This window comes from Rattus rattus, chromosome 8, assembly GCF_011064425.1.
Source record: "Rattus rattus isolate New Zealand chromosome 8, Rrattus_CSIRO_v1, whole genome shotgun sequence".
In the NCBI taxonomy this organism is placed as follows: Eukaryota; Metazoa; Chordata; class Mammalia; order Rodentia; family Muridae; genus Rattus; species Rattus rattus.
In genome coordinates, this window is record NC_046161.1 from 48696279 (window position 1) to 48722374 (window position 26096).

The following is a 26096-nucleotide window of genomic DNA, read 5'->3' on the forward strand; positions in this document are numbered from 1 at the left end:
ACATGGCTACCTACACATGAGCTGAACAAGGATGACAGCAATAGGTTGGGAGAGGGGGATGAGGAGAGCTCCTGAGAGCAATCCTACGCTAGATTGGCTCCTGAATCATTGGGGCTCCAGGCCTAAGTGGGCCTTGGGAAGCCTAGCTCTGTTCTGGGTTAGGCTGTAATGAGTAACGAGGCTTAGAAAATGACCTAATGACCTCAGTGCTCCTGAGGCCACCAGGTTATCTGAGGACTTCTAGGTCATAAAAAGTCTCAGGGTGCTTTGGGAATGCCAGGAATATATACATATACATATACATATACATATACATATACATATACATATACATATACATATACATATACATATCCTTGATGAGTACTCCAGAGAGGCAAGGGAAGTCACCTTCCATGGCCTCTGGAAACTCAGTTCCCATGGTTCTAGAAGGTTGATCAGTTGTCCCTCAGACCAAGAGTTTGGACAAGGGGAAAAGAACAATGTGTGAAGAGAGCTCAGCCTTCCTTGTTTCAGAGTACTGGTTGGGGCACACATTCTAAACCTGTCTGTCCACTCCCAATCCTATACATTTATCCAGGCTGAACAAGTAGAGATGCTCGGAGTGATGATATACTGAAAGCAGGGCTCCAAAAAGGCCCCTGCAAAGAGGCTGGACAATCCCTCACTCATCAAGGGGCCACTGGAGAAACCCTTCACAGTAAAGTAGAAAGGAGGGGAAATGGAGTTCCCAAAATCACTCTAAACTGTTATAAAGGCCTATGATCACATGTCTTAGGCTAGACCAAACCCCTGCAGAGTCTGGATCTAGTACAGGGTAGCCAAGTGCAAAGATGCAAGGATGGGTACCGTATCCAGTTACACTGACACGTTCAGGAGGGCTCGTGTAGTCACAGGCTAATGCTGTTGCTTGAGAAATTCTCTTTTGAGTTGATGATTTAGGTCTCTGCTCGGACCTTGTTGGGGGTTCCCCTCAGCTCCTCTCCCACAGCTTTCATGGCTCCCAGCTCTGCATTTCTCCCTGGCCCCTCTCAGGGAAGAGCACGAGTGTGACCTCAGCAGGCCTGGGCTCTGGAGACTTCCTGGAGGTCTCTCTGTGAGCTCGTGATTCTCAGTCAGTGCTCACAGCCTCGCCTGAGGGAGCTACGTTTGTCGTGAGCGGATTCTCCTTTAGGAGCTCGTGCCGGATATCTCACCCACGGCCTGGGCCCACTATAGGGAGGATTTCTACAACCAAGCGAGAACTACAAGCTTCAGCTTGCCTCTTCTTGGCTTAAGAGACTTCTCCAGCAGAGATGAAGGGAGGCATCTACTATGGCCTCTTTGGAGACCCAGGTTCCCTAGTTCTGGAAGGTTGAGCACCTGACCCTCAGGAGCAGATGAGTGGCTATGGCCCAAGGCACATTTCCCGCAAGTAAAGTGAGCCACAGAGGGGCCCAGTGTCCACATCTCTCCCTTTAGGTAAGACCCTGTCCAGAGGAAAAGCTGTGGTAGACAGGGGGCTGGCCAGAAGTATGAGTGAAAGGTGCTGTTACCCACCTAACTGCCTCCCCTGTCCCTGTCCTGTCCCCCTCACCGTGTGTGTGTGTGTGTGTGTGTGTGTGTGTGTGTGTGTGTGTGCGTACATGCATGTTGCATGTTCATATGGCCTAGAGGAAATAAGAATGCTGGCTGGGAGGTAAAGTATCTTCCTACACTAGAGTAGATGTCCAACCTCTAACCACACGCCCACCGCTCCTTCCCACCAAACCTTCAGGATCTTTTCCAGCTGCTTCTGTGTGTCAACCACGATGACATTGGCTCGGCAGTCATGGGCAATGTACTGGCAGGCCTCTGGGGAGCTGGTGGTGTAAATGCCGGTGACGATGCCCCTATATGTCCAAGAAAATCATATCAGGGGCAGGGGGACCAGCCCCTCCCCCAGAGCCTCCATCCCCAGGGAACTCCAGAGGACTTAAGGTAGAGGGGGCCCTTAGTCATCCCAGCAAGCAGGGATGGGGAAAAGCAGGCACAGAAAGGCCCTAGGGGAGATATGAGATGTTGGGGAGAGGCAGAGGGCTCTCTAAGGAGATAGAGACTCTCTTTGTACTTTCAACCCACGCCTAGCCACTCACCCTGCAAACACTGTGCCCACCGCAGAGAAAAACCATTCTGGAGAGTTGAAGCCGAGGATCGCCACGCTGTGAGCACGCTCCAGGCCGAGCTCCAAGCCAAAGGCAGACAGGCAGGTCAGCTACACAGAAGGGCAGAAGGGGCCTCCCTCCTACCCCCACCTCTGTCCTGCTCTCCAGTGGACTGCAGAGGCCCCTCCAGGTCCATCTCAGACTCCACCAGCTAGAGTACCTCCTGGGGAATCAGTTTCCGGAAGCTCTATTGACCCTTTCTATGGTTTTCTAGGGAGCCCAAACTACTAGGTTTCCCAGCCCTGCTTGAAGGTGGCCTGTGATAAAAGATCCATAAATGTAAACTTCTTAGGGCAGGGTCCAGAATATTGTGTTAGCCCATCTGGTGGCGTCGGGCTCTACAATGGTGGTTTCTAGGGACCTTGCCGGGTGGGGAAGAGAGCTCTGGGAGCGCTAGCTAGAAAGCAGGTGGTGGGTGGGGAGGATGTACAGTGACGGCTCCTACCTTCAGGAAGCCTTTGGCTACCTTGCGCGCAATCAGGTAGTACTGGTAGTAAGAGATGCGCTCCCACTTGTCCTTGCGCTTGAAGCCCAGAGCACTGAGGTTCCCGTACTTATCCAGGGCCTCATAGAACATCTGGTGCACGGTGTAGGGAAGCTGCGTACAGAAGGGTTCCAGGCGCAGGCGCACTCTCCCATCGGCCCGAGTGGTCCATAGTGCTTCCTCTGCACGGGGAAAGACGAGCACAATCTAGTCAAGCCTACCTGGGTTGCCTTCAGGGAATCCAGGTCTGACCTGGGTGCGGCTTCTATGCCTGCTGCTGCTGCCACCTTCAGGATGAATCTTGAAAGCCGGCAGGCAAACCAGGCCTGGCGCGGGCTGGAGGGCTACTTGGCCTTGGAAGATGAGCAAAGCTGCGGGATGCAGCAGGAAAGGGAAGAAGGAAACAGAAACAGCCCCGGTTCTGCTTTTATCCAGTTGGAGCTTGCTTGCCAAGGACAGGGGTCGTCGGCAGAAGCAAAGCTCGCATGCACCGGCTCACAAGAATAAAATTGTCTCTGGGTTCAGAGCTTCTCAGGCTCCTGCCAGCAGGTGGGGACAGATCCAGTTGGACAGAAAGCCAAGGCTTTGAGGGGACTGAAAAGCACCATCCCTAGTCAGCAGAGCCTGAGTGCAGAGGACTGACAGCCAAAGTCTAGATGTCCAACTATGCCACGGCCTTCCCTTTCCATCTTCGGGGTGTGGACTGAGACAGGCTTATGTCACAGAGGAGCAGCCAGGGCCCAGACAGCCCCACTCACTCTCTCCATGTCACACAGCCAGGATGAGGCCGAGTCAGGCTTTGAACTCACACTTTCCTGATGTTTTATCCCAGTTTGGGATACCGTGTGTGGTGGGCAGAAACAGCCAGGAGGCATCTTCCTCTTGGCTGAACTACTTCGCATGTGGGTTGAGGCAAATACTACAGCCCAAATTTGCTTCCTCAGAGGGAAGGTGCAGCGTTTGTCATTGAGTATGGGGATCGGAAGAAATGTGTATATGAAGGAGACTCAGATACTCAATAAATGCACACTCTCCTCCACTTTCCTGTTTGGAGAGGAAGTTTGCTCTTATAGACCTTTTTGGCTTATTTGTTTTTGTTTGTTTTCAGGGTCTTAAAGGCTAACCTCAAATTTACCATCTTCCTGCCTCTGCCTTTCAAGTGAGCACAAGTTAGTAGAGAATGAGCTGTCCAGGACCCCTGCGGCCTCACTGCTGCCTCCACCCTTCACTGCTGCCCATCTCCCCCCAACCCCCGGGAAGCCAACTTCTTCACACTGCTTGCCCCAAAGCTGGCTTCAACAGGGTCTCTTGCCTCTGCTCCTATATGAATTAGACGAACAGACCAGGTGCCCTTCTTAGATACATTCTTAGACAGAAAATAGAGTTCTGAAGTTGATAGAAAGAGGAAAAGCTCCTGGCTCTGAGGCAGAAGAACAGGTCCAGGCCCAGTCAAAAGGAAACACGAGGGGGCATGGACTCCATTCACTAACTAGAAATCTGAAGGAGGAGGGACTGCAGAGTCAGGGTAACGTGAGTTCCAAACCCTGTCACTCCCTGACGTGACCCTAATAAGTTATCTTCCTCTTGGATGTACTGTAATCACGGAAGGTAGGAGGGGTGAGTGAGGACAGAGAAGTTGGAGACTCCGGCAGTGCTGGTGGGAGGGAAAGCAGTGGTACAGCCCTACTGGGAGACAGCTTAGCAGTTTCTGACAGAGTCAGTACAGGGCCTGGCATTGTGGCACCTAGGTATCCACACAAGACAGACAAAACCAGGCATCCCCATAAACACCTGTATGTGGATGTTTATAGCAATACTATCAGCCGGAGACAGGAAAGAGCTCAGACATCCACAGACAGGTGACTAAAGGCTCGATGTCTCGATGTGAGTGGGCCGGACACTGGGATCCAATCCACTCACGTTAAGAAGGAGCGAAGTACTGATTCTGACTTGAACATGGAGACAGCTCAATCCATGTTCAGTGAAAGAAGTCAGATGTAAAAGGCCATGTATCTCGGGAATTCAGCTATAAGAAGTATCCAGAAAAAGACTGATTGACTGCCCACTGTAGGAACGGGAACATCCATAAGAAGAACACAAGGAATCTTTGGGGGTTGATGAAATGCTCTAAAAGTAAACAACGATGACCACACAGCTGTGTAAGTTGCATTGGACTGTGCCTGGCAAGATGAACGGTAGATAAATGCACTTGCCTACTGATCTGAGTTCAATCCCTACGGCCTACACAAGGAAAGCAAAGAATTGGCTCTTGTAAGTAGCCCTTCAACTGTATAACATGGTACCTTCACATATCCAACCTACATATGCATAATAAATGAGCAAATTTAGGGGCTGGAGAGATGGCTCGGAGGCTAAGAGCACTGACTGCTCTTCCAGAGGTCCTGAGTTCAAATCCCGGCAACCACATGGTGGCTCACAACCATCTGTAATGGGATTCAATGCCCTCTTCTGGTGAGTCTGAAGACAGTGACAGTGTACTCATATACATAAAAGAAAGAAAAAAAGAAAGAAAGAAAGAAAAAAGAAGGAAAGAAAGAAAGGAAGAAAGAAAGCTTTAAAAAAAAAAGTTCAAGGCCATCCTGAGCCACATAGCAAGTTTGAAGGCAGCTTGGGCTACATGAGATTCTGTCTCAGGCAAAAAGGAGGGGGAGAAGAGGAAGAGGAGAAGGAGGAGGAAGAAGAGGAAGAAGAGGGAGGAGGAGGAGGAAGAAGAAGAGGAAGGAGGAGGAGGAGGAGGAGGAGGAGGAGGAGGAGGAGGAGGAGGAGGAGGAGGAGTAGTTTGACCTTCCAAACAGAGCAGGGACCAAGTGTGGAAAAAGTGTTCTTCTTTTGTGGTCTCTTCCAGAACCCAACCGCCCACTGCACCTGTTCTGCTAGCTGCCAAGATGGGCAGAGGTAAGCTTCAGTCTTGTGATCTATCACTAAAATCTCCTCAGGCCAAGACTTTTCTTTCTTCTCTTTCTACACGGACTGGAGAGCGAAACCAGGAATGTGTGCGTGCCAGGGCAAGTGTCTGCTGCTGTACTGCATCTCCACTCCAGACCAAGAGGCTTACGACTAAGCAGTTATAATTAATCTCTTGCTTTGATAACCAAATGGAGTACTTCTTGTAAGAAATATGGAGTGGGTCAGAAGCCTGAGCTGGAAAAGTGGGTGGCCTCCTTACCCAAACAAAGCAGAAGGGACTTGGTTTCTAATCTGGCTGTTGTCACAGTTGCGTTGTGTTTGGTTTTGTGTGTTGCCGGGGGTAGATAACACCCTGCGCGGTAGCCTACGCTGAACCACAGACACGGATCGGCAGTGCTGTTGTGCTTATTCCAAAGGAAGCAGGCGGGAGACGGAAAGGCCATGCCATTTGAGAAATAACCAAGGAGGGAAGACTCAAAATGCCCATGAAGCTGCTATGTCTCATGCGTCGGCATCACGATCAATACTGCATAAATAATAAATGAACAAGTGCCCAGGGTCTCGCCATGGACCCTGCAGCACAATCGTCATCTCCACAAAGAAGGAAACCCTCCTGCTTTCTTTGAGACCTGGATCTTCCACTTGGACCCTCAGCTTCTTTGCCTTTGATGGAGGCCCTGAGCAGTATATGTCCCTAGTCTGAGGAAAGCTACAAAGTTCGAGGGAGGACAGAAACTAACAACATGTCCATTTGAAAATGGCTGAGGAGACTCTGTGCTCTCAGCACACACACAAAAAGAAAATGTAGTCTGTGATGTAGTGCGTATGTTAACAGTCTCAATTTAGCCATTGCACACTATATACGTGTTTTAAAACAGCCCATCATAAGTACACGGTTTTAAATTTGTCAATTAAAAATATTTAATAGGGAGATCTATAGTGCAAGGACAATAACTGTGTCCCCAAGTCTCTTTAGACAGGTAACAGGAATCAGGGACTGCCGCTGAGGAAATGGAGGGGTATGCTGAACAAAAGAGGGCGTTGCTACTCGGCGGTGGGACCTGGTGCCCAATAGGAATGCTGTGGTGGATTGAGTGAGAATGGTCCCCTCAAGCCCAGGAGTCCCCAGTGGGTGGAACTGTGTGGGAAGGATTAGGAGGTGTGGCCTTGTTGGAGGAGGCGTGTCACTAGGGTTGTTTGGAGGTTTCGAAAAGGCCTCATCCGTTCCCAGTCAGCTCTCTCTCTTCCTCATGCTTGTGGATTGAGACATGAGCTCTCAGCTGCTGCTTCAGCACCATGCCTGCTTCATGCTGTCATGATGCTCATGGACTCTAACCCTACAGGACCATGAGCTCCAAATTAAATACTGTCTTTCATAAGTTGCTTTGGTTATAGTGTCTTATTTAGATATAAAAGTAACTAGGACAAATGGAGATCAAGAGTTATCAGAAGTCTAAATATATGAATATATATATGCTTTTGGATAGAGTTCATCTATTTTTTTCTGCCTTGTTTCTGCTTTAACTCCTAGAGCCTGTGCTTTTGCTTTTGTTGCTCAGCTCACCCACTGCTTGAGAAGAATGAAAGTAAACAGGAAGAGGGGAGGTTGGTTGGGCTGCAACTCAGCTGCCTCTTAGTCCAGCTGTCTCGTGGAACAGGCCAGAGACCCTCCCCTCTCGAGGCCTAGTCATCCTTGTCCCAGGAGAGGCCACCATTGTCACCTGAGTTGGTTGCTGTCTTGCATTCCCACGACTGTCTGTCACCTAGCTAAAGCTGTAGGTCTCATGGAGGCTGAGTGGCAGTGGGGCTGGTTGACAGAACTGGAGTTCAGAGCCACACTGCCCGACACTCACGCTGTCTACATCTGGTGAGCTGTTCCTATAGTGGGCTTCACCATAAACCTGGTTCCCATATCTCCTCTGGGGAGAGATAGTGACTCTTGCCCAAATTCTATCTTTGTAACCTTGGACTTCTAGCTGATAATCTGCCCCACATTCCTCAGGCTTCCAAAGTATCTTTCTAAACCCAAATCAGATCTGCTTAAATATTTTTCTTGAGGCGCATTGGACACAGTGTTCTGGCTGCTCCCTTGTTCTCTGACAGGCTCTCCCTCACACCCCCTCACAGCTCCAGCGGCTCCTTATCTCCTGAGATGTTTCCAACCCTTCCTGCCTCCTTCCTCTGTACCTTTGTACATGCTGTGACTCTAGTTGGAAGCCCTCTCACTCTGCTACAAGGACATATTCAATGTCACTTAAAGGCCCATATGCTACCCCCTGGCTGAAGACCTCCATGCCCAAGCTAACTGGGTAATAAGTCATAGCTGCAGCTTCCTGTAGTGGTGAACTCTTAATCCTCACTGAGCTCTTGACTGGACGCTTTTAGCCACCCATTAGAGCTCTCTGCATTCACGAATGAAAGGCACACACATGTCAGCTTAATTTTTAATATGCCTAACTGGCTCAATGGCTGGGCACTTCTAAACTTCCCCGCAGCTAGCATACACTCCCCTCTGGTACTCCTGAGTTAACATTTTCTAAATCTATTTTTTGTCTTTGGTTCCCAAGACCCAAGCAGGGGAGTGGCCCCTGGGGCCTTTTTCCTGGATTCTTAATTCTGATCTCTGCCTGTCCTGTCACGGCGATTCTGTCTGTCCCTCTTCCCCCTCTGTCACTTACCCACACCATGTAAAAGTCCCACGTCTGCTTCCCTCCTATTCAATAAAGAATTGCCCTACAGCCAATGGGTGGGCAGGGACACTCAGCACTTGGAAGCATGACTTTTGGGAACTAAATTAAGATGAAGCATTAGAACTAATCCCCAACAACTGCCTCTCCTGCTTGCCAATACAGGTGGCTTCTCCTCCGAGTCCTGAGAGTCAGCAGCCTGGTACAGAGTAGGGGCCTTTAGGTGTGTATAGAAGAACGTGTTAGCCTCTTCCTCCTCCTAGTAGAGGGCTGGGTGGAGTGACTGTGTGGCAAAGAGATCTAAGACTTTGTCTTTGCACTTCACCCAGGCCCCGAGGAAGGTTTGATGGCAGGGCATGGTGCTTTCCAAATGGAGGCTGGGAGAAGTCCCAAAGACCCCCAAGTAGAATATACCAAACCAAGCCCCTATATTTGGGGCCTGGTGGGATTTATGTTGGTCAATGTCCCCCTGACTTGAGTCTACCACATGTCTCTACCCCTGGGCTTCTGGCACCAGCCTGAAAGCCTGTCCTTAGACTTTGGAACTGAAGGAATGGGAAACAGAGATCTGGGTTATTTCCTGCTCCCAAGCCTGTGTTGACACTGTGCCCTCCGCCACATCCAACTCTACAGTCAAGGGACGTGTCTAGACAACAAGTTAAAAGATCTGAGCCTGGGGCTGGAGAGATGGCTCAGAGGTTAAGAACACTGGCTGTTCTTCCAGAGGTCCTGAGTTCAATTCTCAGCAACCACATGGTGGCTCGCAGCCATCTGCAATGGGATCTGATGCCCTCTTCTAGTGTCTGAATACAGCTACAGTGTACTCATATACATAAATAAATAAATCTTTAAACACAACAACAACAACAAAAAGGTCTGAGCCTGGGTTTTAGCTATTGGTATGGTAAATGTGGGCCAGAGAAGTCAGAAGGATTCCTGCCCACAGGTGCTGGGCCTTGGACAGTAGTCCTGCTCCCTTGGCCACTTGAGTGAGAAGAGAATTTCACGCTTGGCCACCTATCACTGTGCAGGCGAGCAGTTCAGTCAGACTATTCCATGTAGGTGATAAGTGACACAATCTGAGCTCTTCAGCTCTTTCCCTCTCTCCCTGACTGACTGAGAACAGGAAAGACAGACTGAGACAGAGACGTGCAAGGTGAGATCAGGCACAGACGCTGAGGTAATAGAAGCCACTTTACAGGGTGAAATGGGAAGAAACCAGGGGCAGCCTGAAGCAGCAGGGCAGAGGAGAGCTTGAAGCTCTTCACCCAAGCTGGAGACCACACAAGTCCATTCCTCCTCCTTTCCTTCTAACCTCTTTATACGTTTTTTTTCTTCCCTTGTCTTCAGGATAAATAGCATTTCATCTTCCGAAGCCATCTTGCCACCCCTCACTCCTGATTCCCTTAGCAAAAAAGAGCCCAAAGCAGCAAGAGCAGAGCCGAGCAAAGACTGCCAGATTCCATTGTTCAGAAGGATACAATGTAGGACATAAACTAATAATGTTACCAAAGGCAGGGGACTGTGCTGCCTCACAGGAGTGAGGAGTTCTGGAGTCAGTAATGGTACTGTTCAGAGGCTGCGCAAGTGAAACAATGAGACAAATACAGCAAGCCTATGGAGATGGGCTTCCTCCCGTACTGCTAGAAACAACCCATGGTCCAATAGGGACTGGTGAGATGCATCATGGGAACCAGGCATTCCGCAGCAGTCATTAAGATATCAAAATACTTAATGATACAAGAAAATGCTCATAGTTATATAGAATCAAACTATAAAAGAAGCAAAGCAGGGGGGGGGGAGTTGGGGGACTTAGCTCAGTGGTAGAGTGCTTGCCTAGCAAGCACAAGGCCCTGGGTTTGGTCCTCAGCTCAAAAAAAAAAAAAAAAAAAAAAAAGGAAGAAGCAAAAAGGGGCGGAGAGATGTCATCTAAGCATAAGGACCTGAGTTCAAATGCCCAGCACACAGACAAAGAGCCAGGCATGGTGGGAGGTATTTATAACCTTGGCACTGGGGGAGGGATGGGGGGAGGGAGTCAAGTGGCTTTCCTAAGCTTAGTGACAAGCAGTCTACTCAATCTATGTGCACTGTGCACAGGAGAGCTTGTCTCTAAAAAGTAAGGTACAGATCAACAGAGGAAGTAAAGAAGAGGAACTCCATTCTAGGAGTCCTGTATTTGTCTTGTGTCCAGTAGCTAGGTAGTCAGTGAATAGAGGGCGGGTAGGTCTGAGTCCATGGGCTATCATAGGCTGCTCAGAGCTACTTCCTGTCTGGGGTGATCTGCTAGGGACTGGGAAAACTTAGGGAACCTGGTGGGACTGCCAAAACTCCTCAAATTTCAACAGGAGTACAACAACCATTGGCTCTTTGCTTTGCTTAAGGTTAATGCTGGAGTAACAGCCATGATTTACAGCTAGAAGCCCGTTGACATTTCCATCACCCAGCAAGGTAGCCAGGATCCCCATTGGAGAAGAGTCTGGACAGCAACTAATGTGGTTCAATCTGCCATGCAAATGAAACCAAGCTAGCAAAAGGCCTGTGCTAGAAGCCACGGTCCAGTACTAGCTGGATACTGCCTACCCCAGAGCCAGGCTGCTGGGCATGTGGGGCGGGCTTGTCCTGCATCCCCATCCCCACCCCACACACACAAACACTGTCTTCCCCTTTCGTCTAATTCTTTTCATGTTGCCTCTCATCTTGGCATGACCTTGGCAGGGCGTTTATCAATCCACCCATTGTGCTAAAGGGTACTGGGCAGGCAGGGAGGTGTGATGTGCTCTGGAGTTTTGGAACAAAGACTTCTAAACTGTGGGGTAAAAGGTGAGGGGTGGAGAACAGGGCTGAGGAGTGTTTTCTGAAGTCTGTCAGAAGCCAAGTGCATTTGTGGGGATAGGTGACACCTGGCTCTCAGACCAGTGACAGAGCTCTCTCCTCCAAGGCCACATGAATGCTCTCGGAGCTGCCTCACAGTGTGGCTTGCCACCCACACCCCCTCCCCAATGATCTGTGGAGAAGCAGCCCACAGATCTTCTCACTCAGAAAGCCCATGATGACCTCATTGGGGGATAGATACAGAAGGTGCAGAGGTCACACTGGTGTCAGGACATGAAGGATAAGGACAGGTACGAAGGTCACAGTGGCCTGTCCAGACCTTGGTGTGTGGCCTAGACTATTCTGCTTTAAGTTCAATGATTTTGTGTCTCTGGGCTTGGTAGGAGAACCCTGAAGCTGGCAGCCCCCTGCTAGGCTTCCCAGTCATGGGTCAAGGGCAGAGTGACCCTAGGCAGACATCTGCCATCCCTGAGCTTTGGTGTCCTGTCTGAATGATGACAAAGAACAGGTAACAGCTAAGAGCCCCTCTCAGTTATTACTCTAGGGTTTGTAGCCAATTTGAAAGATGCAGGGGTTGGGGATTTAGCTCAGTGGTAGAGCGCTTGCCTAGGAAGCGCAAGGCCCTGGGTTCGGTCCCCAGCTCTGAAAAAAAGAACAAAAAAAAAAAAAAAAAAGAAAGATGCATAGGAGACCCCAGGCTGAGACTACCTGCTACAGAGGAATGAAGTTTGGAATTCTCCTACCTACCCTAAAAGGAAAGTCCTCTGGAGAGGGCAGAGGGTCAGGACATGAAGCAGCATCTGAAGAATGTCTGGGAGAAGCCAAGTCCTTTGATCCCTGGAAAAGTCTCTCCAAGGACCCTTCAGATGTGCCTTTGGTTGACAGAGGTGGACTACCTCCTGGCTCCATGGTGCCTATACCATTTCTCCAGACCCCAGGGACCCCTTCCCACTTCCCCCCAGTCCTGTTCCTGAAGAGGGTTAAGTGGCAGCTGTGCCCCTTCCCACTCCCCAGCTTCAGGCTAGAAGCCGGTCACCTTCTGTCTCTCCACTTTGGTTCTCCAGCCTGGGCCCCGACATGTGCCCCTGAAATAAAAGTAAGGGACTAGGAAAATAGTTTAAAATTCTTGGGTCTCAGAGGTCTTCCACGGCCTAGGGACCAAATTGGGCTGAGTGCCTCCACTTCCAATCCTCAGCTTGTCCAATCCCACCCCCCTATGACTGGCAACTTCCTAGGGGGAGGGGTGGCATGGAAAGCTGCCTCAGGCACCTCTATCTGCTGTGACCCTGGCAGCTGCTCTCCCTGAGTCTCCTCCCTTCTCCAGCTGGGGTTCCTGTTCAACCTAGAAAGGGCTAGAAAAAAAAATGTGTCTCAGGCCCTGACACAAGGCTGCCTTTGTGTGGAGGTCAGATTCCAGCATCTGGCTTGGCACCACGGCTGCCCGAGAGTCCAGTCTGAGGACTGGAATGTAGGACCCTCAAATCTCTTGGGAACTCAAGGAGACCAAGAAGCCTCAGAGGGAGCCGTGCTGAACCCTGACTCCAGCAGGCAAGAATCCAGAAGCTCCGTAGCAGCTAAGTGGTGAGGAGGTTGGGGCTGGCCTGATTCCTGGTATTCAATGGGGTCTATCTAGGACCTGAAGAGGCAGAATGGACCCTTAGCTGCTCTGCCTCTAGTAAGGTGTTTGCCTCAGAGAAAATCGCTTCTGATTGTGCAGACGGACAAATCTTTCATCCCAGCACTCAGGAGACTGAGGCTGGAAGACAGCACATTCAAGGACTGCTGGGCTACAAAGTGAGATGCAAGACAGACAGACAGACGCACAGAAAGATAGAAACAGACAAAGAGAAACAGAGAGAAGAAAATGTGAGAATCACTAAGCCTGTCTGTGAGGTTCCTTTTCTCAACGGGAAGCGATTAAGGCACCTTTCCCTCTGCTGCTCAGAAGAAGAAAATGAAAAAGTGCTTCAACAGGGGCCTGGTTACAGGAATGGTTCAATTAGAGGCAGCCGTAAGCGTGTGCTGCTGGACAGGTTTTCTATCTGTCTGAATCCCACAGATGCCCCTCCCAGGCCTTTGGAATGTCCTGATGCCTACCGGCTTTTAGTCTTCTGCAAGCACTATACCATTACAACCCCCCGCCCACCCAACCTGTGATCTCTCCCCTGTCCTTCCTTCAATGGCCCCCATAGCCCAGTCTGCCACACCCCCAACTCCCATGAGCCTCCTCACCTAGTGAGACAAAGGATGCTAGTTCTAACTCTAGCGCTAGCCGAAGATAGACACTCAATCCAGATGCATCTGGAGCTCTGTTCCACCGACATCCTCCCTACCCTAAGGACATGGCTTGCATGAGTAGGGCCTAGAGGAGGAGCCCATTCATCCTCTGTTCTGGGTACCTACTGACAGCCAAGAGGATAAGAGGACCATTACCTGTGTGTGTGCATGATTCATTCTCATTCTCTCTCTCTCTCTCTCTCTCTCTCTCTCTCTCTCTCTCTCTCTCTCTCTCTCTCTCTCTCTCTCTCTCTCTCTCTCTCTCTCTCTCACCTGCCAACAGTCTAATGGAGCAAGAGAGTCTGAGGATAGCCAAAGGTCCACCACATCTAACCCCAGCCCTCTTCCATCCACGTTGACCCTCAGAGTCTATCTGTAGAGAGGCCGGGAGTCCATAGAGGGCAGGGATGAAACTCATCTAGTTCAACATCCCCAAAGCCTAGAACACGAGGTAGAGAGTATAGACACAGCCAGTCAGACAGGGCTGGCCTGTCCCTGACAGATTCCCACAGTCCTGCTAAACTAGTCTCGGTAGCTTTGTCCCTTCCTATAACCTCTCCTTATCCTGCCTGTGCCCAGATGCTCAGATGGTGCTGGAGACAGGACATTCACTGGGATTCCATACCCAGCTTGTTCAGACCTGCTTTTTCCTGTGCCTGCAGCTACAAGGCTAAGGATGACGTGATTATAATTGAGCAACTGAGGCCCACAAGCTAGCATCACTTGTACCTCCAGGGGAGCCAGATGCCCTTCTAAGCTCCCCCCCCAGCTCTCTTCCTTCTCTTTCAACTGCAAGAATGCCAATGCTACCACCCACCTCCAGGACCTCTGAGCCCTAGGGCTTCCTTGGCCCAAGCAAATGGTTCTGGCACTTGTCCTTCAAGTGCTTCAGGAAGCAATTAAACTTCTGCACAAGCAAGCTAGGTTCATGCAGGAAGGGGGGCACTGGAGGGAAGAAAGCAGGTCAGTGAGTTGCCTGGGCTCCCTGGAGCAACTGGCTCTGCTTTTGGCCTCCTCTGGAACCTAGCAAACCAATTCCCTGAAACCTAGCAAACCAATTCCCTGAAACCAAGGGATGGTCTGGCTCCTTCTTCTTTACCTCCGACGGGGGATGTGGTAAAGGAAGCAGCAGCCCTATAAGACCCTCTCAGCCTTCAAGTCAGGCTCTTGCCAAGGCCACCAGAGGCAGCTTGTCAAACAACAGTGTAAGCCCACTCGGTGAAGGAACCTGGGAATGACTGAAGTACCTGGAGTCCTGGTCCAGGGACTCTCTGCATTATACTGCTTTGATTGTCTTTTAATATTATCCTTTATACTTATTTAGACACACAGCTATGTGGGAACTTGCTATCGATCCGTGGCTGGCATTAGATATGTAATTTTCCTGCCTCAGCCTCCTAAGCGTTGAGACTACAGGGATGAGCTATTATGCCTCAGTTTCCCTACTGAAAGTGGGCCTAGTGACTTCCCTCTAGCCTATGACAATAACTTGTGACACAGCAGAGAAACCTTGGCCCTACTTTTAGCCACTCTGGGATCCCAGCAAAGTCCACTCAGCAAAGTCCAAGGAAAGAGGATTTGAGAGGAAGGCCATGGCCTCCTAGTCTTTCTCTGGTTCCCAGATCTAACATTACTCTGTAGTTCATAGATTTAGAAACAGCTCCATCTTCCCTGCCTTGTCCCGTTTTAAACATTGCTACCGACTTGTAGACACTTTAATCGCGAGGAAAACATAGGCATGCTCTAATGGAAGACCATACAACAAAATAGACCACCACTTCAAATATAGACACTTGAGAGCAACTTGTCTTCAATTCCAATCAGCTCCTGCTTAGAGGGATGGCCACTGTGGTGTCTTTCTACTCCAAGAGGAACCTACGGCTGGCAAAAATCTATGCTGGATAGACCACCAACCCAATGCTTACCCCTGAAGAGAGACTCGGGGCAGGGACATTAGGTCTCAAGACAGCACAGACAGTGGGAAGCCGGGAGCCTCCAAGTTGGGTGCTCGCTGTTTATTTATTTATTTATTTTAACTTTGAAATGCTGCTTTTGTTACAACGTTGCTCTGGACTTGATAAAAAGTGAACAAATGCTGTGGTAATAACACTCTCGTCCAGATAAATGTTCAGGGTAAACGATAACTGCCTTCCTTGAGGCACACTTATCTAAGGGGAAGGTCACTTGAGAGAGCACATGATGATCCAGCTTCCAAAACAAACTGCGTTAGCTTGCACCCATTCGCCTGCCCCATGCCCCAGTTAACTAGGTCCAAACTCCCAAGGTGTTGTTTATCTGCCTGGGCCCCTTTCTGTCTTTCCAAAGCCCAAGCATTCAGGCCCTACCTGCTAGGGTTATCCATTGTTAGTCCCCTTACAACCTTACTGAAGGAAAGAATCAGCCTTGATCTTCCATCATGCCTGACCCTAATGTCAGCCATGAGAGGAGAGCTAGACGGAGTCCCTGGAAGGTGGACATAGCACGATTCCATGTCCTCTTCTCCAGAGTTCTGCTCAGCAGCTCCCAGCAGCCCCCACAACTCCCTCCAGAAATACTCCATTCATGCAAGCTTACCTGAAGCATCCAAAGAGGCAGCTCTTGCCTTTTCTGGAGCTGAGAGCTCGAGACCATGACTTGGAGACTCTTTGGAGAGTGTCCGCCCATCGATTAAGGAGCTGGTGGGGGGAGATGAGTAACATTGGTTAGAATATCCTGTGTTCTATCTCTCTTCCTCTAGTGCCCTGCCCCTTGCCCTCTGTAGGAGAAGAACTCAAGTCCCGCTCTTCTCTCATTTGCTGTGTGTCTGTACAAGTTTATGCTTCTCTCTGAGTCAGTGTCCAGACAAGAAAAGGGTTGGGCTCTGGTTTTGAGAGACTCTGAGCCTCCATTCTAAGATAGCATGGGCTTTAAGGATGGGAGAAGACTCCATCCCATCATTTTTTCACACCTATCAGTCCCAGAACTTGCCAAAAGGCTCGGAGTAGAGCAGAGGACATTCCTAGAACTCTTGGGATCCTAAAAGTCCTTCCTCCATGCTATCTGTCTTCAATGCTGCCTGATTGCCTGTGGAGAGGACATGGTCAGGGAGGCCTGGGGCTCCTCTGCCTGTCCTAGTTCCTTCTGGTCTCCCAGGCTGAGTGGCTTGGAATAGAGCCAGCTCCTGGATTTCTGTCATCGCATCAGCTTCATCATCCCTCAGCCCCTCAGCATGACCCCTCCCCAGGATTTAGCTGGCTATACCTCGCCTGCCTGGGCACATGACAGATTTCAATACACACTCTCAGAACTACACAGGGCTGCAAGATCATACAACACCAGGGACACATCATCATAGCTTTGTAAACAAAGCCTACTGAAGTGTGTAGTGGGTAACCTGTAGAGCTGGTCATAAATATCCTGAGGGTATGACTATGGCTCCAGGGAGTCCCATTTACTTGTCGGGGTGGGGTTAGCCCCATCCCTACCCACTTCCCAGGAAGCCAGGCCAATTACCTGCTTAGTACATTCAGTCTTACTCCTTGCTGGTACTTCAGGTTCAAACTAAGTTTTCGAACACACCCAGGCCCACCTGGTAGCAGTCTGCTTAAGAACCTGAGACATGTTTTAAAGCAAAATGGAGTTATAAAGAGAGAGGGATGTGGAGGGGAAGAAGGAGAGGACTAAGTTGGTCCTTTCTATGTGCACACTGTGAGTAAGGCCTGGACCACAGGGCTGGAGCATCCCTCCTGTCGCTATGACGACCTGGCACAGAAGTGGAGGACTGAATTGGCTCCTTCTTGTGCACACCTGCTCCAGGGAGGACAGAAAGGATGAGAAAGCTGAGGTTTCTTAGCCTTCTGGATTTATTGACTTGGGAGTATCACTTATAGCACAGTGGTTCTCTGGGTAGAAGCTGTCCCACTTGAGGACACAGACTGTAATGTTATCAAACAAGCCTATGAGCTCCCAAGGAGAGCTGTATCCTCCAAAGATGGGACCTGGATAACAGGGCCAAACCCTGTGCACAGTGATGATCCATCTTTGAAAGCACAGACTGGAGAGCCCCCACAGTCACTTGTAATCTCCCAGCATCTTAAGAGCCTCTTCTCAACAGGTCTGCTTTTAAGTGGCCACCATTAAAGGTACAGGTGCAGTTCCTCTCCTAATTAAATTCGGACAAACTGGTTCTGGCTTTCACAAAGCTAAACAGAGGAAATGAAGACAGCCACCTGAGGGAAGCCAGGGGGCTATGCTACTGATGAGAGCAGAGCCCTGGTTATAGAGTGAGGGAACGCCCAGAAAAGGCCTTTCCTGAGGCCTGGCACCCATTGCAGGAGAATCAGCAAGTCTATTCTCCTCCCTTCAGGTGGACCCTGTCCTTCCTCCAGGACTTGGTGGAAGGGGACACCTCACTTACCCTTGCAGTTGGCCCATATAGTTGAATGGACCCATGAGGGTCATATTCAACCCTCATGTCCTGGGCTTAAAGAATTTGGGGTACCTGGGTTAAGAAAAAAAGTCAAACAGGAAATTTTTCCAGACAAATTTCCAGCTAAATTGCTGATCTCTCCTTGCAAAGGTCTTGAAAGCTAAGGCCCTTCAAGGGACAACCACCTGAATTAGAATGTATTTACTGTCCTTCCTTCTCACTCAGGGTTCTAGCTAGTGGCAGAAGTGGGTTCAGCTACAGTATAGCAAGAGCCATTCCCATGAATCCCCAGCCTCACACAGCTTTGCTTCTTTGTCATTGCTGGAGGAAGCGCGGATTTTGTTGTTTGTCTGAGTGTGTTGATGTCTAGCAAGGCATCACCTTTATAGAAGAATAGGAAACAAGAGAGTCAAGTGTGCTCGCACTATAGGTTAAACCAGAAGAGAGATTCCCCAAATGGAGTGGCTCATAATTTTCTCAAAACCCTACTCTCCAAAAACATTTTGGAGTCCTGGAGTGGCAGAGCATGCACCTAGCATGTGTGAGGCCCCATGTTCAATCCCCATCACTAAAGGAAAAATAGGGGCTTTCTTTCTGACTCTCTGCTCTTTCCAGAAGGACAGGTGGTCAGCGATGAGCCCAGCAGGTGAGATGACAGACGCTACAGTAATGAAGTAAGGAGCCCATCATTACGCCTGTTATTCAGGAAGGTTAAACTCCTTTGGAATCAGTGCTCTGGAAGCTGATAGGTTTCCAGGAGGAGGAAGTCTCCTCAAGTAATAAAATAACAATGGTCAGTGAAACACCTAAGCTGACTTGTGTCTGTGTTTTGAATTCCAGAGAGGAAGAATTCCAAGATGGCAGGAGGCTGACTGCTTTCACCCATCCAACACTCTTCTCCCACAAACACAGTGTTCATTTTTCACAGAAAATCAGATTCAGGGTTCTTTGCCACCTCCCTAGGTGTACAGGGAATGAGAACACCAAGGTATGTTTGAGCAACTTGATATGATGCATACAGGGCAGAGGGCTGTGGCAGGCCTGCTCACTGCCTTCATCTAAACGGTCATTCTACCTTATGTAGGCATCCAGGCTTGCTGCAGCGGACTAGTGGGAACCATATGGATGCAAGCCTCCCTAACTTCCATAACTCTTCCTCCTGGAAGCCCTCCTCAATTCCCCTAGCACCCTCTATATTGGTCTTTGAAGCTCAAACACAAGAAGTTCCTGGAAAGTAGGGTCATTCCCAATTTACCTCTGTTCTCTGGCCATGAGTCATGACTGTGGCAGCCCAGTAAACGTTGATTGGATCACCACATCCTCATTGTGTGTGACACATAGGTAAAGGAGAACCCTTGCTTTCTGTATGAATCCCTCACAAGTGTTTAGATCCATTTCTTATTCTTATTACCCATTCTTCCCAGTTAGTCCTCAGCAGTGATGCAACAGATACTCAATAAATGTTTTCTTGAAATAGCCAAGCACGGAGTCTGTCCACAGAGTTCAACTAACTTTTCAAACTGTATGCTATGCTCAAATCACCCTGTGCCTCTGAGCTGCTTTGTAACCCATACCCTGTGCTACCATGAGAAGATGAGGTAGGAAAAGTGCCCAGTGCAAAGTCATCTGTCATCATTTTTCCTGGTGGATTGTCATGGATCTCTTGGGAAGTGAGAAGCCTGGACAGTGAGGTGGGAGAGGGTGAGTGAGTAGGAGGAAAAGACTTAACCCGAGGTCTGGGACTCCAGTACTGTGCTAAGTACTACCCCATGGGAGATGGCAGTGGGGCTAGAGGCAGGAGGATGGTGGGACCCTGGTTCCTTACACGGTCCTCAGGATGGAGCTGGCAGACCTGAGAAGAAGCACCTCTGGCATGGTCCCTGTGGGGTGGCTGCACCCCTCAAGCTCACCCGGGAGAGAGGGAGAACCTCAAAGGGTGTGTCACAGCGTCCCCTGGGGAAAGCCACCGCAGCCCCAGAGAGGCCCAACTCGACCAGACCGCCCTGCAACAGAGACACATGGTGAGTCACTGCCAGGCCTAGCAGGGCGAGGGGTAGTTGCTCTCCTTTGAGGCAAGCCTCACCACTCCTGGGGCTGGGTACCTGACTGCAATTTACTGCCTCCTAAACCCACATGCTCCTTCAATCTGGGGACAATCCAAGCTCACAGGAGGTGGCTGCCTTGAAGCTCTGGGCTCAACGTTCCCTAGAGCCCATTGCTCACCTGTAAGAGCAAATCAATCAGATTTCCGGGACTCCTGCTCTGCAAAGACTTCTGACCACTGTTCTCCAAGGTCAGGTTCAAGTACCCCTCTGGTACTTGAAGTGTTCATCTTTCTCTCCTCTGAGGCAAAGGGAAAAAGAGCTTCTAGAAATCCTGAGAATGTTGTTAATGGAGGTGTTACCTCAGTGCCACCCTGCATCCTAAAAAATCCCAAAGAGATTTCTCCAGACCCTAGTGGCACACGCTGGGGCTCCCCAAAGAAGGCTGAGTCCACACTTTGCAATACTATTCCCTTGTACATTGGCCCTCATATCCCAGCTTCATTTTGGTCTATATGGACTGCCTTGTCTCAAAGATGAGGCTTCTGAGATCTCTCTCCAGTCCTCACTCCCACCCCACAGACCCCCACAGAAGACTCACAGTAGAGGACTTGCCTAGCAGGCTCTACTCCAAACTCCCCGCTCACCTTCCTCTTCCTGTGGCAGCGGGCTCAGGGCTGTGTACCCCCTGCTCCTGCAGCTAAGGCATGGTGAATCTGAGAACTGACTGTCGCGGTGGCCTAGGTTCTGGGTGATGAGCCACAAAGGTTGGGCGTGAATAGGGACCCGCCCCAGCCTGCCTTGGGGCTCCTGGCAAGGTGTGGCCCCAGATACCTCTGACCTACATGGCACAGGACCCAGCTGCCCACCTATGTGTCTCTTACATAAGTGGAACAGAAAACAGGACAGGGACCTGTTAGTGCAGTATGAGAGACAGCTTTTTGGCTGTGCTCCCTGACAGAGCCTTGGAGAAATTGCTTCTGCTGCTGGGCCATACATCTCGGAGCCTGTCCAGGGGCCTCTTGGGTTGAACCAGAAGATTGACTTGTTTGTTCAATTTTTTTTCTTTTGCGGAGGTGTTCCTTTGTCACATGGGCTGGGCTGGTTTCCTTTATCCTCTGTTCAACCTTGTAATGTAATGTTATTAATAGTCCCATTTTCCAGATGAGTGAACGGAGGCCTTGAGAGCTCCAGATTTGCTCTGTTGTTGACACAGCCAGCAAGAGGCGGTGCTAGCATGTTTAAGCTGGCTCTGACGACAGAGCCAGGACACAGGTTTATCCGGCACTTGCATCACGGACTCATCCATTCTACCCACACTACCTTCATCCATGGGCCTCACCCTCAGCTTCCCAGTGCCCCCTCGCTGCCCCAAACAGCTGGCAGGTTTGCAGCTGCAGTGACCCCTTTAGTGCCTTGTGAAACAAGGGTCCTGCTGCCGGGAGAGCCCCTGCACACCTCCGCTTTCCGTTTCTCCTTAAATTTCTCTGTTCCTTCTCCCCCTTGAGAAATTCAACCATATCTTCATCTTTACTTATCCGCGAGGAGCTAAATTCCAAACCCAAAATACTCCCCGGCTGAGACGACAGCCCCGAGGAACCCCAGCCAGCACAAGGGGAAACTTTAAACCCTAATTTTACCCACAAAAGCAGGGCACGGGGACACTAATGGGGGCAGAAGATTGTGGGAAGGCCCTCTGCCAACTTGGATGGCAGAAAACTACCAGCACCCCATTTTTAAAACCACCCAGTTTTAACCCCTTAACAGATTCTTTCCTAAGTGCCTCCCCCGCCCCCGTCTGCTCTCCGTCTTGTGACACCCATAGATTTCGCACTTCACCCTGAAACCTGGTGAGGGGCCACTTTGAGACCCTCCTAGAAGCCCACTTCTCATTCCACCCACAGGCTTCTGCACTCAGAAACTCTCTTCCTATTTCTGGAATCTGTGGGACCTCAGGAGTCCAGGCCCTACGGACAGCCCAATCTCACTAAAAGCCGTCAGACTCTCCTCCCGCCTGGGTGTTACGGATGGAGTCTGTGCCCTGTGTCGTGCCCCCATGCCCACCACCTCTGACTGCCCCCATGCTGGCTGAGTGGCATAATGGTTGGGATCAGCACTGTGTCGCACTATGGGCTACTAGTGACAATGTCTATACCTGAAGGCAAAGGCAGCCTCAGCCTTCCGCCCCCTTGGATGGCTGGATATGGTTTCCAAATTGATGAGGTTCGGGGAGCCTGGGAATATGTAGCCTCCTCCAGCAGGTTCCTTCTTCTCCAAGCCCTACTTGTACCAAGAAGCACCCTGAAAGGGTCTTCTGTTGTCATAGCTCTTCTTGGAACTGGCTGGTTAGCCCAAGGCAGTTAGCATTAAAGGACTCTTCCGCAAATTTTAGCTCAGTCCTTATTCTCAGAGTTGGAAATAACCTCTCTCCCTTTCTCAGTGATTGACAGCTTCTAGGGGGTCCTCCCTCCTACCCTGAGAATTGATTCGATGCCTTCTGTGAGCATGTGGGCAGAGGTGAGCAGACTGGATGTGGCTCAGAGATAATTAATGGCTGACGAGCCCTGTGTGTGTCCAAGGCTCCTGGGAGGGAGGTGTTATGGAGACAGCCCTGGAGAGGGCAAAGAAGGAACGTTGAGTAGGGTTGAAGCTATGATTATTACTTCATGTGAGGCATGAGGGGTGGGGCAGGGGAAGCTAGCAAGGGTAACGACAGACCAGGCTGTGGACCATCCAGTTCTCAGCTCATGAATAGCTGGGCCAAAGTGGAGATAGGCCAGGCATGTGTAGTCTCTGGAAAAGGGTTAGGGTGAGGCATACGTGAACTAACACATGTCCAGAGCCACCAGAAGGAACACATCAGGGATCCTGGGGATCTTGACTGACTAGATCCTAGCAGGATTATGTTGTTTACTGAGAGGCCTCACCCTCTAACATTCATCCTCCCTAAGCCTTGGCTCTCATCTCCATGGGTGGGGCAGCCATCTAGCCAGTTCACTTATAGCCCAGCTGGCTGTTCTAGACTGAGTGTTCAACCTCGTTAAGCCAAATCCCCATTGTCTGTGTAAGGAAACAAAGATGCCAATCATCAAGTCCTACTACAAACTCTCAAAGGAATCAGAAAGCAAATTGGTCATGCCCAGGGAAGAGTTCCCTGGACATTAATCTTTGGATTCTGGCCCAGACGTTGCCTTGACCATGTGACCTCAGAACCATGTGACTGATTCTCCTCTGGTACTCCATATTTTGAGATGTCACAGATAGAAGACCTCCCAGTTTCTTGGCTGTGATTGACAACTTAGGGCCTGGGCTAGAATAAGACATAAGGCTACAAGTTTGCCTGTTGCCGGGATCCCAAGCCTGAGAGGGCAGGGAAGTATGAGGGGATAAGAACAGTATGTGCTGGTAACCTTCCTGTACTTATTACGTACTGTGCAAATCTTTATGTATTGTGCAATCTCTCCATATTTTACATCTGTGTGGAGACATCCATCCTCACAACCGACAATGAAATACTGTGGCCGTCAACATTTTGTAGATGAAGAAGCACACTCAGATACGACTCAGGAAGGTGGGCTCCAGCATTCAAGTCCGTAGCCAGTCAGACACCCTGCTCGTGTTGGACCACTCGGGTGATTGGAGTGGGACAGGGTGGGGACAAAAGGACCAGTATCGAATGTCAGCACTCTCATGATTTGCACTGATTCCTGACTTCATATCAGGATAGCCAGTGTTGTGACGGATGTTATGAATAATAAGAAATGTCAGAACTCCACTTCCAAAGTCCTAATGAAGCTTCCTTTTTAACTCCAAAATTGTCTCCTTCCTTCCTTCCTTCCTTCCTTCCTTCCTTCCTTCCTTCCTTCCTTCGTGTGTGTGTGTGTGTGTGTGTGTGTGTGTGTGTGTGTGTGTGTGTCCACACGTGTGGAAATCAAAGAACAACTTGCAGGAATTTTCGGTTCTATCAGATGGATGGAAGGCATCACATGTAGGGTTTCAGGCTTAGCTGCACGTGGCATCCATCATAGGTACAATGGTGAGTTTGATAACCATAGGGGAGGCCATGTGTGTGACTCTATGCTCTTTTCTTATCAGGGCCTCAGCTACCCCATCTATAGAGAGGCACATGGAGGGTTAGAACCCAGCTCTGATGAAAGATGGTTCTTGGCTTGTCTCCCAGGGGCATGAGAGGAGGAAAGTGTGTTCCTCCAGGTCGAGATGAACCTCCCTGTGCAGGGAAACCTTCCATCCGTGCACCAGCCGTGTGCTGATGCTGGGTCTCAGGGTTGGTCCCTGCTCTGGGGTACACACCAGTCAAAGGACAGCAAAGAAGTGACCTACAGCCATAGTCTGCACTTCTCACTTGGCAGGCAAGGGGCTCTGCTGTGAGTGGTTGGAGTGCCTTTGGGCAACAGAGGGGACCCCAAGTCTAGCATTTCTGAGGTACTGGTATATACCAGATAGTGTTCCAGTTACATTATGGGACTGATTCATTTGGCTGTCTTAACTGACCGTGACCCCCATTTTATGAGGTAATGGAAATATATTGAGATAAATTGCTGAAGGCCACATAGCTAGTGACAGGGACACCTGGCACCCAGGTGAGCAGACTCCAGAGTTCATGGTGGGATTTTTGTTTTGTTTTTGTATTTTATTTTGTTTTCTGGTGTTGGGAATTGAATGAATGAAATTGAACGATTCACTTGTACATGCTGGGTCATCCCTGACCCTGTAACGGCTCTGTGAAGACCCCAACTCCACTCCGTATGTCTTAGCATTGTGGAATTTCCTAGGAACAACTGACTGGGAAAGCATGTATGATGGCTAAGGCACTAGTCTAACGTGTTTGCAAATCCTTCAAATTAACAGTCATAGTCCTTTCAACTCACCATTCATGACATCGGCCATCCTGCCAAAAATAACCATATATCAGAAAATATGCACAATCAAGGGGGAAAGGCAGTAACAGAAATAGAAACAAACCCTGATTGTTTTGGAGCCAGGGTCTCACAATGTATCCCAGACTGGCCTCTCCATCCTGCCGAAGCCTGAGTGCTGGACTGCAGGTCCATGCAATCCTGAAGGCTGCAGCAATGCTTTCTCACTCCTAAGGCATCTATTTAGTTCTTCAAGGTCTCTCAGGGATACTCCGTCCTACTGAATTTAAAGTTTCTTTCCTCTCTTTCAGACATGGAAAAGAAGACACTACCAGAGTTTTATAGCACTTATTAAGACTAGAGAACTAGGGGTTGGGGATTCAGCTCAGTGGTAGAGCATTTGCCTAGCAAGCGCAAGGCCCTGGGTTCGGTCCCCAGCTCCGAAAAAAAGAAAAAAAAAAGACTAGAGAACTAAAGGGGGAAAAATAGGTACCATCCTCTTCTTCTGTCCCTCTCTCCATCCCCTTCCCCATGTGTGTGTATGTGGTATGTGTGTGTGTAGTATATATATGTGTATGTGTGTGTCTGTCTGGGTATATGTGTGCTTGAGTGTGTGTTGGTGTATGCCTGTGTGGATGCATGTGGAAGTCAGAGATTGACACTGGGCATCTTTCCCCATCATACTCTATCTTAGTTATTGAGCCAGGGTCTCTCACTTGAACCCAGGGCTAACCAACTGGGTGAATCTAGTTAGCCAGCTTGTCCCAGGATTCCCTCTTTCTACCTCCTGAATGCTAGGATGTCAGGAGAACTCCACATCCGCACAGATTTGCATGGGTACTGGAGAGCTCAATGTAGGTCATCTAACGTGCACAGCAAAGCTCCCCACTGACTGAGCCTTCTCCCCAGCCCCCAGGGAGGAAATCTCCACAAAACAGCAGATGTAAGGCGAGTACAATCTCTGAGGTAAGGGAAGGGTTCACCAGATGGCCTCAGATTCAAATCGAAGAACAGTGTCAGAGAACTCGAAGACAAATAATAGAAAGTGTTCAATCCAAGGACTAGAGAGGAAAGAAACTTTAAATTTAGTGGGACAAAACATTCCTGAGAGAACTTGACGAACTAAATAGATGCCTTAGGAGTGAGAAAGCATTGTTGTAGCCTTCGCGATGGCATGGACCTGCAGTCCAGCACTGAGAGGCCAGCTGGGATAAACACAGAGAGACAGAGACAGAGAGACACAGAGACAGAGAGACACAGAGACAGAGAGAAACAGACACACACACACACGCACACAAATACACACATAAAATAATCAATAATGATGATGATAATGATGGTGGTTTTAAAAAAGAAAATTCAAGACCCAGAATAGAAC

General features: G+C 49.6%; 1 protein-coding gene across 1 annotated transcript in view; it reads right to left on the reverse strand.

Moving 5' to 3' along the window:
- Acsbg1 (acyl-CoA synthetase bubblegum family member 1) overlaps nt 1-26096 on the reverse strand; it is a 57242-nt gene that overhangs the window by 23750 nt on the left and 7396 nt on the right. The window contains 4 exon segments of the mRNA XM_032911556.1: nt 1751-1871; nt 2115-2203; nt 2629-2849; nt 15966-16066. Of these exon segments, the coding sequence (XP_032767447.1) occupies nt 1751-1871; nt 2115-2203; nt 2629-2849; nt 15966-16066 (532 nt within the window).